The 14,547-nt window shown below is 47.4% G+C and overlaps 1 protein-coding gene across 1 annotated transcript in view; it reads left to right on the top strand.

The window, feature by feature from the left end:
- The first annotated feature begins 6,188 nt into the window (after nt 1-6,188).
- SLC1A4 (solute carrier family 1 member 4) overlaps nt 6,189-14,547 on the top strand; it is a 37,044-nt gene continuing 28,685 nt past the window's right edge. The window contains exon 1 of the mRNA XM_054995638.1: nt 6,189-6,752. Within this exon, the coding sequence (XP_054851613.1) occupies nt 6,235-6,752 (518 nt within the window). The 5' untranslated portion in view covers nt 6,189-6,234. The remainder of the gene's footprint in view (nt 6,753-14,547) is intronic.

Below are 14,547 nucleotides of genomic sequence, written 5' to 3'. Positions count from 1 at the left end.
AAGAAAATCTCCCATGACCAAGTTGTTATAAGATGAAACAGGGGAGTAGCTAGCGTCCTGTCGGGATCGTTTGGGGTACCCTTATCTCCATCTGGGTCCCCTGTGGCAACTTTATTTGTTGAAGATCTTACCAACATTGGAAGGCCACTTGGGTCACGTCTCACTGAGAAAAGATTGAAAGATACTTACCTTACCTTCACAGGGACTATTTAATATAGTTATACAGGAGAAGAATAATTATTCATCTTATTATACTGTATCCACGCTACTTTCCTTTGTACCATTGGGTTGAGAAGCTACCATACAGACGGTGATGTTTTTGTACTATTGTACTATTTATGTAAACTGCTGCCCATCATTGTATTTATCGAACATTGTGAAAGGATTTATTGTTAACCCATGAATTGAATTTATTGTTGTATATGTATTATTCTCTTATAGGAACTCCCATGGGGACTATATGTATCATTATGATTGTATAGCATTCGAATTTTTATGTTAAGTGGGAGCCTTTCCTCGAATTTCTTTCTAAAAATGATCTACTTTTGACAAAGCTACCTTACCAAGAAGTTATTGATATGGAAATGTGGGGTTTGTGGTGACCTTTTGTGCAGATTGTTATATTACTATTAATATCTCTACTGTTAAGATTGTTCTGTTTGTTACATATTTAAAATAAGTATTAATGGTTTCTTGTATTGATACTGACAAACTTGTATCCATCTTTGGTTTTAATTTGAGTATATTGTTGTTTAGTTTGATGATAGCTGTTAATGTTATTAAAATTATTAAAATTTTAAAAAAGATTGTATAGCACTTGCACTTTATATGGTTTACTAGCAGTGAATACATATTGGGAAGTTTGTACCTGAGACTATTGTATTATTACAGGAACACAGAGGAGTTAGCCGTGTTAGTCTGTAGTAGCAAAATCAGAAAGAGTCCAGTAGCACCTTTAAGACTAACCGATTGGTTAGTTTTAAAGGTGCTACTGGACTCTTTCTGATTTTACAGGAACACAGTGTGTTTTTTTCCTCAGGAGGAGGCGTGAGCAGGAGGCAATGCCTGCTCCCACTTTACTCAGCTGGGATCAGGAGCAGAGCAGGTGGCAATGCCCGCCCCTGCTTTCACCCAGCCAGGATCAGGCACTGAGCAAGTGGCAATGCGTGCCCTTCTTTCACCCAGCTGGGATCAGGAGTGGAGCAGGTGGCAATGCTGCCCCCCGCTTTCCCCCAGCCAGGATCCGGCGCAGAGCAAGCAGCAATGCCACCTCCCCTTCACCCGGTCATTGTCAGGCGTGGAGCATATTGCAATGCCTGCCCCCCTTCACCCTGCTGGGATCAGGTGTGGAGCAGGTGACAATGCCCGCCCCCATTCACCCAGCCAGAATCAGGTGCGGAGCAGGAGGCAATGCCCACCTCCTCTTTATCCGGCCGTGATCAGGTGTGGAGCAGGTGGCAATGTCCGTCCCCCCTTCACCTGGCCAGGATCAGAAGCAGAGTAGGTGGCAATGCCCTCCCCCTGCCTTCACCAGCTGGGATCATGAGTGGTACATGAGCAATGCCCACCCCCCTTCACCTGGCACAGAGTAGGAGTTAATGCCCTCCTACCCTTCACCCAGCAGGATCAGGTGTGTAGCTGCTGGCAATGCCCACCTGACGCCCTCACCTGGCAAGGATCAGGAGTGGAGAAAGTGGCAGTGACTGCCTCTCACCTTCACTCGGCTGGGGTCATGCGTGGACCAAGAGGCAATGCCCGTTCCCCCTTCACCCGGCCTGGATCAGTCATGGAGGAGGAGGAAATGCCCGCTTGCCCACCCACCCCTTTCTAGAGCCCGTTGTATTTTTCCCCACAATGGGCTTTGTTGCTAGTTTACAATAAAACCCAGATGCAGTGCCATGTTCTGACACATGCATAAAGATCAGCCACAGCAGAGAATCTTATATAATCTCCGAAGTTAATTGTTTACAGAAAAGAGATAAAATTGCTATACAAAACTAGATACAAACAATTCTTCAGTATCAAATTCTTCAGGAGACATGGCACCAATATAGGCCTGATTGACAAGATAGTAAACTCTCTTTGTAATATAAACATGTTACATGTCTGGTGCCACACGGGAATCTTGGGTGTCTTCCTGAAAGAGTGTTTATCCAAGCTAAATCCTTGAGTACAAAGTCAAAACAAGAGAGATACTGCCCTTGCAATAGGGCTCTCTAACCCTCATTAACCAGAGTGGAAGGATTCTGCTGACAAGAAAATACTTTTGCCTTCTGTGCAACAAGTCAACTCCATTAAACGCTCATACGTAGGCCTTTTAGAATAGGGGTCATAGAAATTCCCTAACAAAAGGCTATGCCTCCTTATTGCTCCTTCTGGGTCGATCTGTAGCCTTTGACACAGTAGACCATGCCATCCTGTTGAGGTGTTTAGAAACAGAAGTGGGCATCAAAGGATGTGCCCTGGACTGGTTTAAATCATTTCTCATGGAAAGGACTCAAAGGGTTGCCGTCGGAGATCAGCTATCTCCAGAATGGGAACTATCTTGTGGGGTTCCGCAGAGCGCAATCTTATCTCCCATGTTATTCAACCTCTACGTAAAACCTTTAGGAGAACTCATCTGCAGCTATGGAGTTGGATGTCATCAATATGCAGATGACACCCAACTCTGTATCTTGCTATCCAAGTCCCCACAGCATGCAGTAGAAATCTTAGATCGCTGCCTGACTGCTGTAGAGAAATGACTGAAAAATAAATTAAAATTGAACCCAGACAAGACTGAAGTGATGCTTTTTGGGAAGGCGGAGATCTTGAAGGACATTGTACTCCCCACTTTCAATGGAGTCCGTTTGATCCTTGCAGACTCAGTTAAGAGCCTAGGGATTATACTGGATCCAGCATTTTTACTAGAAAAACAAGTTAAGGCAGCTGCAAAAAATGCTTACTACAATCTCACTCTAGCCTGGAAGATGGCTTCTTATCTTGACACGGCCAACCTGGCCACCTGGATCCATACTATGGTAACATCAAAACTTGACTATTGTAATGCACTATACATTGGTCTCCTATCTAAGTTAACTAGGAGGCTCCAATTGATGCAAAATTCTGCAGCTTAGCAGGAGCGAGCAGGAGCATGAACATCACTCCCATCCTACAGTTACTCCATTGGCTACCTGCCAGTTGCCGTGCTCAATTCAAGGTATTGGTTATTACATACAAAGCTCTTGACCCAACATATCTACGGGACCGCCTCCCTCCCTGTCCCTCCACGACAGCTTCGCTCATCTGAACAGGGTGCCAGCCTGCAAATGGGAGAAATGAACAGCAGCCCGCAAACAGGCTTTCTCTGTGGTGGCCTCTATCCTGTGGAACGGCCTGCCTGAGGCGGTCAGGAGAGCCCCCCCCTCTCCTGGCTTTCCACAAACAATGCAAACCTGAATTATTCAAAAAGGACTTTTTCTCAGATTGGAGGGCAGTATTATAGGGAGGGGGTCTCAGGTGTTTTGCTAATGAGTTAGGAACCATTATGTTGCCTTACATATTATCTGTTGCTTTAAATATATACTCCTATATACTACCTGTGCTTTGTGTTGCCTAATGTCAGTCCTAGAACTGATTATGTTCTGTTTCGGCAATTCTTCAACCCCGTATTGGATCCATGCTAATGCTATGTCCTTGTAAACTTGTATTCATTTACCCTATGACATTGTTCACGGAAATGTTCTTGACATTGTATGGAAATGCCTGTCCTTGTCCTTGCCACTGATTGTACTGATCTCACACTATGTAATCCGCCTTGAGTCTCAGTGAGAAAGGCCAACTATAAATGACATAAATAAAATAAAAATAAATAAGTAAAAAAGCTAGGCCTTGCTGCGTTCATTGCCCTCGTATGTTTTAATGAACATGCGTCCAGAGTGATAGAACACGCATTACAAGTGCTTCTGGAAAGTCATCACAATAACCTGGGGGGAAAAAAAGGACAGGCTCAGAGTCCAGTGACACCTTAGAGGCCAACTAGATTTTCAGGGTGTGTGCTCTCAAGTTTTCCTGACCCGGATAGGCCAGGTGAGCCTGATCCGGTTAGATCTCAGAAGCGAAGCAGGATCAGCCTAGATTAGTAATTGGATGGGAGACCTCAATGGAAAACCGGGGTAGCAGAGGTAGGTAAAGGCAAACCACCTCTGCGAATCTAACACTAGGGGTCACCAAAAGTCAGCTACGACTTTTGGAAACGCTCTACCACCATCGCCACCACTACCACGCTTTCGAGTCAGAGCTCCCTTCTTCAGATATGCGAGTGAGGGATTGACAACATCCCGACGACCTATCAGGCCCTGACCCGCCCACTGTTCGTGGGAACTGGGCAAAATCTCCTTTCCTGAGGGGAAAGCGGCTCTCGAGTCACGAGGTCCTCGTAAGGCTCGGCGGCGTTTCAAGAAACGAGAAGGCGCTCCTTTCCCGCGTCCCCCGGATGACCGAACTAGGGGGCGGGAGTGGAGGCGCCTAAAATAAAGAAATCTCCAACGGCACCAGCGCCCACCCGGCCCAAAGCCAAGCCTTTCTCTCCGCTTCGCAGGCTGAGGGCCGCAGCGGCCGCTCCCGCCTTTTTGGTTTTTGAAGGGCAGGCCCTCTTCAGCCTCTGCCCCCTTCGCGCGCCCTTTCCAGAGGGCCGGGCCAAGCGCGCTGCGCCACGACGCGCCCTCGCCGGTCTCTCAAGGGACGCCCGAAGGCCGCGTTTGGAGCCTCCCGCGCTCCGCTACGTGCCCTTTCGACTAGAAGTCGGGTTTCAACTGGTTTCTCTTGGGCAGCCGTGCTGGTGGAACAGCAGGACGGGAGTCCAGTGGCGCCTCAGAGACCAGCAAGATTTTTCGAGGGTTGGCGAGTCAGAGCTCCCTCAGCGGCATTTGAGTCCAGTGGCGCCTGAGGGCCAAGCTTCAAGTGACGAATTACTCTTGAATGGCAAGTGAACAGGCTCACCTGTGTTCCTCCCTGTTCGCTTGCGCTCCACTCCATCATTGTGTGGAGTGCAAGTGGAGCGCAAGTGAACAGGGAGGAACACACGTGAGTCTGTTCACTTGCCATTCAAGAGTAATTCGTCACTTGAAGCTTGGCCCTCAGAGATCAAGTTTTCGAGGTCGGAACTCCCTTCTTCAGTTATTTTTTTTCACACCAAGGCTCCCCTTCTTCAGATACCTGAAAGAAGTATTTTCGGGTGTCTGAAGAAAGTTCTGCGGGGCGTGTAAGACAGAACTGTTTGCGGGATCTGTCCCCAAGATCTGTTCTCATGTGGAAGGAAGAACGTATGCTGTCGTAATGTAGCAGTAGAAAAGAGCAAGAGCCCAGTGGCACCTAGAAGGCGAACAAAATTTGTGGTAGGATATGAGCTTTCCTGAGTCACAGCTCACTTCTTCAGATACTTCAGATATCTGAAGAAGTGAGCTGTAACTCACGAAAGCTCCTACCCTACCACACGTTTTGTTCGTCTTCTAGGTGCCACTGGACTCTTGCTCTTTTCTACTGCTGTTTTAATGCCAATTGTCGTGGCAGATTGTATTTTTTTTCACGGTTTCTGCATTGTTCCACTGTTTTATTGTGATTGTTAACATATTTAATTATGCTACTGGAACTGTATTCGAGTATTGTACACCGCCCTGAGCCGGACTACTGCGGAGGGCGGGTTAGAAATCTAATTACATAAATATATAAAGCTTCTGCCTCCGGAAAGGTTGGTCGCTAAGGCGCCCCTGGACTCAAACCCTGCTGAGGAGCTCTGACTGTGCCCAGCTTCCACGCTGAGAAAAAACCACGTTCGCTTCTAACGTGCCTCTGGACTCCAACTCGGATTCCGGCCAGACAACGGCCCCACACTGAGGTTGCGTTCGCCGCCGGCTGCCTTTAAATCCCCGCGGCCGCTTCCACCAGCGGCATCCAAGGGGGGGGGGCGCGAGGGCTGGGGTGGGAAGCACCATTGTGGGACGAGGGGACGGGTTCTGATTGGAGGAGCCGAGTGGAAGGGGGCAGCGGCCGGCCGGGGCTGAGCTCAGAGCGCTTTTGGCTTGCATCAGCCGCGCGGGCGGGAGGGGAGCGCGGGGGTCGCCGCCGCCGCCGCCTTAGCCGGCTGGGCCGTGCGTAAAAGGCGCGCGCGCGCAGCGGGTCGGGGCTGGAGCGCTGGCGGCAGCTCCTCGTCGCCGCTCGTCCTGAGGCTGCCGCTTTGCCTGCCTCCGTCGCGGCATGGAGAAGCCCCGGGCGAGCCAGAACGGCTACTTGGAGGCGGGCGAGGCGGCGGCGGAGGCGCGGCGGCCCGGCCGGCGCCTCTGCCGGCCGCGGGCCTGCGGGCGCTTCCTGCGGCGGCACTGCCTGGTGCTGCTGACGGTGTCGGGCGTGCTGCTGGGGGTGGCGCTGGGCGCCGGGGCGCGGCGGCTGCGGCTGTCGCGGGCGCAGGTGGCCCGCCTGGCCTTCCCGGGGGAGCTGCTGTTGCGCATGCTGAAGCTGGTCATCCTGCCGCTGGTGGTCTGCAGCCTGGTCTCGGGCGCCGCCAGCCTGGACACGCGCTCGCTGGGCCGGCTGGGCGGCATCGCCCTCGCCTACTTCGCGCTCACCACGCTGGGCGCCGCCGCCCTGGCCGTCGCCCTGGGCTTCATCGTCAAGCCCGGCCTGGGCGCCGGCGCCCTCAACGCCAACGCCCTGCGCCTCGACGACGCCCTGCCCACCGCCAAGGAGACCGTCGACTCCTTCCTCGACCTGGCCAGGTGAGCCGGAGACGCCGGAGCCCAGCCCCGCTCGCCGTCCGGCTGACGCCTCTTATGGGGGCTGGCCCCTTCACACGTGACGGGGCGCGCGCTTTCCAGTGCCTCGGCTTGCGCGCTCTTAGCTGGCACGTGTTTTTACAAACCGGTTGATATATGCTGTTGACTGTATTGTTTGTGAATGGCCAAATTGCACGATTTGTTTTATGTCATTTATATTTTTTCCCTGAGACTCAAGGCGGGTTACATATGTGAGATTAGTATCATCAGTATCGAGGACATTTCCATAAACAGTGCCATAGGGTAAATAGATACAAGTTTACAAAGACATTACATTAGCAGAAATCCAGTACAACATAGTGGTGAATCTATGGTTCCTAACTCTCCAGTGGATCATCTGAGATCCCCTCCCTACAATACAACCCTCCTATCAGAGTAAAAAAGCCTTTTTGAATAATTTGCATGGTTTGCAGAAAGCCAGGAGAGATGGGGGGGGGGTTCTCCTGACCTCCTCAGCCAGGCCATTCTACAGGGTGGGGCCCCCCACAGAGAAAGCCCGTGTAGGGGCTGCTGTCAGTTTCGCGGATGTGCAGGGCTGCACCTGCAGAGACCCTGTTCCGAAGAGTGAACCTGCCATGGAGAAGCACAGGGAGGGAAGCAGTCCCATAAGTATGCCGGACCAAGGCCATGAAGAGCTTTGTAAGTGATAACCAATACCTTGAACTTTATTAATCTGAGATACTTTTGTTGGATGTAGGAATTTTGGGTATGTAGTTACTAGCACTCATTGAGGCTTATATAGCACTGAGTTTCTTTAAAATTTTACTCAACCTAGCTGATTGTAAAAAAAATGCGTTAGAGCATTACAGAATTTTGTTAGCCATAAAAATTTCTTCGAGGACAAATAAGATATATTTTCATACACTATTGCCTCTGGTTTTCTAAGTATTTCATTTGGATACTTTTAATTGATGTCTTAGTTAGTTTCCAAGGCTTGCTGCTCTGTTTTAGTCTCCAAGTGGAGGCTGGAAATCTCCTGGAATTACAACTGATCTCCTGCTGACGCTGATCAGTTCCCCTGGAGAAAATGGCTACTTTGGAGGTTGGGCTGCATAGCACCGGAGAGTCAGAGCTCCCTCTCAAAAGTTCATACCTTAGAAACCTAGTTGTTCTTTAAGGTGCTGCTGGACCCGAACCTTGCTCTTCTAATACAGACCGACATGGCTTCCCACTTGAAACTGTCTGTATGGCATTATATCTGCTAAGGTCCCTGAAGCCCACCTTCCCCAGGCTTCACCCCAAATCTCCAGGGATTTTCTAAGCTGGAGTTGGCAACCCTGCTGATAAAAGGTGTCGAGTGAATTTTGTTCTGGCTCACTTGAGCTGCTGTGCTTCTGAGGGGGGGGAGGTGCCTGAAGAGATGCCAAAAGGTGCAGGGTCGAGTGTCTTTTAGGGGGCCAGTGGAAAAAGCCTGGGGCGACAGTGATAGCTGTCGTACAGTGCAAGACCGTGCAATGCCTGCTCGGAAGGAAACCCTGTTATGTTCAATGGGATACCAATGCAGCTGTAGTTTGATGGTGGTCCAAAGCCTCAGGGCACCTTAAAAATGGTCACATCGCTGTCCAGGGACTAGTAAAAAGCTTACTCACTTCCCTTGGCTCTGATGTTAACGCTCTTCTGCTGGACTCCTTTGAAAGCTTGCCTGCTTATGTTGTTTTGGTTGGTCAGTCCAAGGAGTTTCACGGATTAATGTGTTTGGGGGCAGGGGGCTACCTGGAACCTCTTTGCCTTTCAGGGTCCCCCCCTGCAGATTTCCCCCCTGTACTTTTAAGAACAGCGAGTGAGCTTTATGCCTGCCCCCAAATGCTCCAGCAACAGTTGCATGTGCCTAAAACAGACTTGCTGGATGAATTGCCTGCTTGAATAGAAGCTAGCAAAGTGTAGTGATAAAGGATGGGAGTGGTGAAGATCTGGGAGTCGAATCTTCACTCTGTTGTGGAAACTCACTGAGTGATCTTGGGCCAATTTGTGACCTGCTTTGTCAAGCTGTTGTGAAAATAAAATGGGGAGGGGAGGACCCTGTATTCTGTCCTCGGAGGGAAGGGCAGGATAGAAAAATACCGGGTAGACTTATGAAACTCTGTGTGTGAACTTGGGTGTCGCAGGTGTTCATGCAGGGGAGAAATGCATCACAGCTTTGTCATTTGTTGATAGAAAACACAGTGTAACTGCTGTATATGAGATTCTTGCAGCTGCTAAACTCTCATCTGTCTGTCACTGGGAAAGCTCTATTGCTGATTATGGATTAACTAATTTAATAAGGATTTGGGAGCTAGACTTTAGGCATGGTATCATCTCCAGCCACCTGGCATTTGACTTCAGCGTTGGTCCAGTGCTAACTAGTGCAAGAGCTAACTTTAGTGCCAGCTACTGCTTCGGAAGAAATGAGGTCTGACTCACAACATCATATGCTGGAATAAACTTTGTAAACCTTAAAGGTGCCACTTGATTTCTGTTTTACTTTGCTACAACAAACATAACACGGCTATCCTTTTGCAGCCATTACTGTGTGCATGGTCAACACAACTGGAGGAGGCTAAAAAAATCAATAAATCAATACCCTTCAAAGCGTTGTGATTTTAAATGTTAGACAGTGCAGGCATGTTTTAGTAGAGCATTTTTAACCACCTGATAATGGGGAAAAGTGGGAGAAACGGGAGCGTTCACAAACATCTTCAGGGTAGCATTGCAAATATATGTGAGTATATGTAACAAAACCCCAACAGCCACTTCTGTTGAGGAGAAGTAGGTTTTGTAGGGGAAGTGCTCTGTGGGAAAGTGAGGGTTGTTTAACTTTTTCCCAGTTACTCTTTTCGCATTGCTGTGTCTCCCCTGCACCCCTCTACTGGAATTCCAGACACAAATTTACTCTTGCAAACAGATTTTAAACGGAGGTGGGCAGGGATGACTGGAGGAGATTTGCAACAGAAAGACGGCTGGTGCAGAAAAGCATTTGGATACCAGGTTGATTGTTTTAAGGCAATAGCTCAGTTCAGACATATTGTGAAACCGTGGTTTATTTTGAGTCATTTCAGATGGTTTCTAAAACTCAGATTTGGCTTGCAGACGTTCTCTGAAATCCTGGTTTGCCTTGAGCAAGTAATTTTAATTCCTTATTGGTTCTCTTTCTTCAGAGGCCTTAAAGCAGAAAGAAGGTATCACTTTGGCCATGCTCTTACCTGTTCTTTGTACCTGCTTGCATTCGCTCCTAGTTTCATCACATTTGTCCTTCTGGCATGAGCATTCAGGAATCCCAGCTGGGATATATCTATGTTCTCATGTCACACAGAACCATAGAAAAAAACTAATAAGTTGTTTTTAAACCAACTTCAGATCATGAATTCTGGTCTTGGTTCATGTACTATGGCAAACCACAATTAATAGAGTGGCCCACAGCTGAATTGTCAGATAACATCTGTTCCAGCCAAATTAGCAGAAACTGTAAACGATAGCGTTATTAGGCACGTAGAATATTTGGCACATACTGGGTTTTTTTTTCAGCTGGAACGCAGTGGAATGGAGTTCCGACACCTCTTGAAAATGGTCACATGGCCAGTGGCCCCGCCCCCTGAACTCCAGACAGAGGAGAGTTTAGATTGGCCTCCGCGCAGCTGGTCACCAGCCATGTGACCATTTTCGCCGAGGGTGATTTAAACTTTTAAAAACTCCCCCCCTTGTTTCAGCTGACCCAAAGTGACATCACTGGTCCTGCGAGCATGCACGCACTTTGCGTGTGCACATGTGGTAGTAGGGGCACCACCTCCCTCCAAGAGTTGCCCCCTGTGCTGGCGACCCACTGAGTTCCACCACCTCTTTTCAGAGAAAAATAAGCCCTGGACACATAGATGGCTTCTGCAAAGGGAAGTCCTGCCTCACCAACTTTTTGGAGTTATGTGAGAAACTAAACAAGCATGTACATAATGGTGACTTGGTAGACATTATATAGTTGGACTTTCGAAAGGTATATCACCAAAGATTTATGATTACGCTTAGCAGTCATGGGATAAGAGGACAGGTCCTCTTATGGATTACAAATTGGTTAAACGGTAGGAAGCAGAAAGTAGAAATAAATGAACAGTTCTCACAATGAAGGGACATAAACAGTGGGATCTCACAAGTTGGGCGAGTGGGCAAATGAAGTTCAGTTTAGGCGAATGTAAGGTGATGGACACTGGAACGAAATCCAACTTAAGTATATGCTGGCGGGGTGGGAACTTGCTAAGAGGGAAAGAGACATTGGGGTCAGAGTGGATGGCTCGGTGAAAGAGTCAACTCAGTGTGCCACAGCAGGGAAAAAGGCAAACTCTTGGTTGGGGATTATTAGGAAAGGGGTTGAAAATAAAATGGCCAATATTATAATGCCCCTATATAGATTTATGGTGCAGACTCATTTGGAATACTGTGTGCAATTCTGGTCACGGTGTCCCAAAAAGGATGTTGCAGAACTGGGAAAAGGACCGAAGACCAAGATGGTTAAGAGATTGTGCAGGATCTTTCCTATGAGGAAAGGAAGAAGAATCTGAGACTTTTTGGTATAGAAAAGAGATGACTGAAGGTGGACATTACGTGAGGTGGCAGGGGTGATAGAGAGAACTTTTTCTCCCTCTTCCAAAATACTAGAACTTGAGGGCACCTAATGAAGTTGGTGGGCAGTAGATTCAGGATGGGTAAAAGGAAATACTCCTTTACTCAACAAGTGACTAAAATGCGGAATTTGCTGCCGGAGGATATAGTGATGCCCACAGGCATAGATAGCTTTAAAAGGGGATTAGATACCTTCATGCCCTGACATGGATAGCCCAGGTGAGCCTGATCTCACCAGCTCTCGGGAAGCCAAGCGGGGTCGGGCTTGGTTAGTAATTGGATGGGAGACCTCCAACAAAGACTAGGATTGCAGAGGCAGGCAATGGCAAACCACCTCTGATAGTCTCTTGCCATAAAAACCCCACCAGGGGTCGCCATATGTCAGCTATGACTCCACCACCAGATACATTCATGGAGGTAGGTCTATCAGTGGTTACCAGCTAGGGTGACTAAAGGGAACCTCCATAGTCAGAGGTAGTAAACCTCTGAATACTGTATACTGATGTGAGGAGGAGAAAAATCCCTTGCCTCCGTAAGTCCTGTTTGTGTGGACCTCCCGGGCAACTATTTGGTCACTGTGTGGAACAGGATCCTGGACTAGATGGGCCACTAGTCTGATCCAGAAGAGCCTGTCTTATGTTCTTATTCTAGCTCTAAATCAGTTAACCCATGGCTTTCATGCGATGTCTGAACCACGGCAGTGTATCTATTAATAGAACCTGCAACAAGTGAAAGTTCCTTCAAAATATACATATACATATGTTCACTGCACTGTGCATGCAGCAGGCTAGTAAAAAATGGAGCACTCAGTGTCTGTCTGAAGTATGTACAAGTTTCCTTCAAAGGAAGATTTTGCTTAAATGGTTCTGAAACGGCAGCTTTTGCTACTTAAATATTATTTCTTTTATGTCATTTATAGTCTGCTTTTCTCACTGAGGCTCGAAGTGGATTACACAGTGTGAAATTAGTACAATCAGTGTCAAGGACATTTCCATACAGTGTCAAGGACATTTCCATAATGTCTTAGGATTTTACAAAGACATTAGCAAGGATCCAATACAGAGTTGAAGAATTGCTGAAACAGAACATAATCAATTCTAGGACAGACATTAGATAACATGAAGTATGTAGGAGAACATATTCCAAGCAACAAGTAATATGTAAGGCAACATAGCAGTGAAGTCTGTGGTTCCTAACTCATTAGCGAAGCATCTGAGACTCCCTCTCTACAATACTTCTCTCCTATCTGAGTAATATATTAAGAAAAGTTGTACTAAAATTAGTTTAAGAGGACCGTGAACTCTTTGGGCTGTATGCATACTGGAACGTATTACATTAACCGTGTGTTCAGGTTGCTATGGGGTTGGTCAAAAAACCTTGCAAATAGCCGTATTGGCCCATGCAAAGTCTAGAAGAAACAAAACCCTTTTATTAGAGCCAACCAAAATGGGTTGTGCCAATGATAAATTTAAGGGATAGGTATCTGAGAGAGTTGGAGACGTGTGTTACCTTTTCCAGGAGCAGTTACTGTGGTAGTTAGTTACACCTGTGAGGTTAGAATGGTGCTAGTTTTTAAATAGATAGCGAGGTGACTAGAGATTGCTAAGCCGGTGACACAGCATCGCTTCCAGTATTGCGGATCATTGTGTTGACATAGCAGAGTGTGAAAAGTTTTTATTGAAAGAATTATTGTTAGTATTAATCATAGCCCATTTGGGGAACTACTAGCTGGATGTGTTAGAGCTGCAGCTGGAACAGAAAGAACTTGCAGTCATGTCCCAAGATAAGTTCATTTTTAGAATGTTTTATGGTGGGAAAACATTTCATATCAATTCTCCTTGAGTCAACGATGTGCAGTGTGTTTTATTTGTTCCAAGATGCGGCAATTATGACTAACATGGTAGGTTTTCTTTTTGCATCTGCTCCAGACTTCTTGACAAAAACTGAATGAAGGAGATCTTCACATTGCAGCCCTATGAATTGTCCCTGGGGAGGGGCGCTCACCATAGACATCACAGTAGTTTTCATCTCTGTTCCTTAGAATATTACATGTTTGGGGGATTTACACATTCAAACGGACTATTCTGGTTCTAGAGAGATGGGAAGTGTGAGTGGCCCCTTTGAAAAAAATCTTTAAATATAAAAAGAAAACTTCATGAAATGCTGGGATAGTTCCATAACAAGCCCAGGTCAGAAATAAACCCCATTCTATTCAGAGGGGCTTGCTCCCAGGGAAGGGTTCTTCTTTGACGGCATCTTTAGAGCCAAGCCACAAGTGGCGAATGACACTTGCCTGGCAAGTGAACAGACTCACGTGTATTCCTCCCTGTTCACTTGCCCTCCACTTGCGCTCCACTTGATCACGTAGTGATCAAGTGGAGGGCAAGTGAACAGGGAGGAATACACGTGAGTCTGTTCACTTGCCAGGCAAGTGTCATTCGCCACTTGTGGCTTGGCTCTTAGTGTAACTTGGCAAGTGTGTTCTTCACTTTTGGCAGTCTACATGGTTTCTGTATTCCCATGCTTGAGTGGTACAGTGAAAGAGCAATCAGCTTTTCCAGAAGTTTTTGAATATTTAGGAAAAAGTATACAAGTGTGGTGAGAATGAATGATAGTGCCTCTGGTATTAGCCAGTAGGCCCTGACCTAGGTAGCCAGGGTGAGACTGATCCTGTCAGATCTTAGAAACTAAGCAGAGTTGACCTTGGTTAGTAATTGTATGGGAGACCTGGGTTGCAGAAGCAGGCAATGGCAAACCACCTCTGTTAGTCTCTTGCCATAAAACCCCCACCAGGGTTGCTATAAGTCAGCTATGACTTGAGAGTACTGCCCACCATTAGCCAGTAGGTGTCTGGGGAAGTCCCATTAGCCATCCAAACTATGGGGGGAAGTATCACGTTGGCAGGCTTTCTAGAAATATTTGATTGGCAGCTCCTAGGCTAGGTGCGCCCCAGGTCTGTTGCAACAAAGTTAACCGGCAGCTCTCATGTTGCCTTTTGTTAGGTATAAAATATTGTGGATTGAATGTTGGGGAAATGCACAATCTCTGTAATGGAAAGCCTTTCTTGAGAAAAGGTTCTGGAGCCCCCCGCCCCCCGATAAGTAATCCATGAGTCACTGAAATTCTGAAACACCACTTAACTGTGGAAGCCATA

The sequence above is a fragment of the Eublepharis macularius genome, chromosome 1 (assembly GCF_028583425.1).
Source record: "Eublepharis macularius isolate TG4126 chromosome 1, MPM_Emac_v1.0, whole genome shotgun sequence".
In the NCBI taxonomy this organism is placed as follows: Eukaryota; Metazoa; Chordata; class Lepidosauria; order Squamata; family Eublepharidae; genus Eublepharis; species Eublepharis macularius.
Note: the sequence above shows the minus strand (reverse complement) of the source record. Positions and strands in the feature narration are given on the sequence as shown.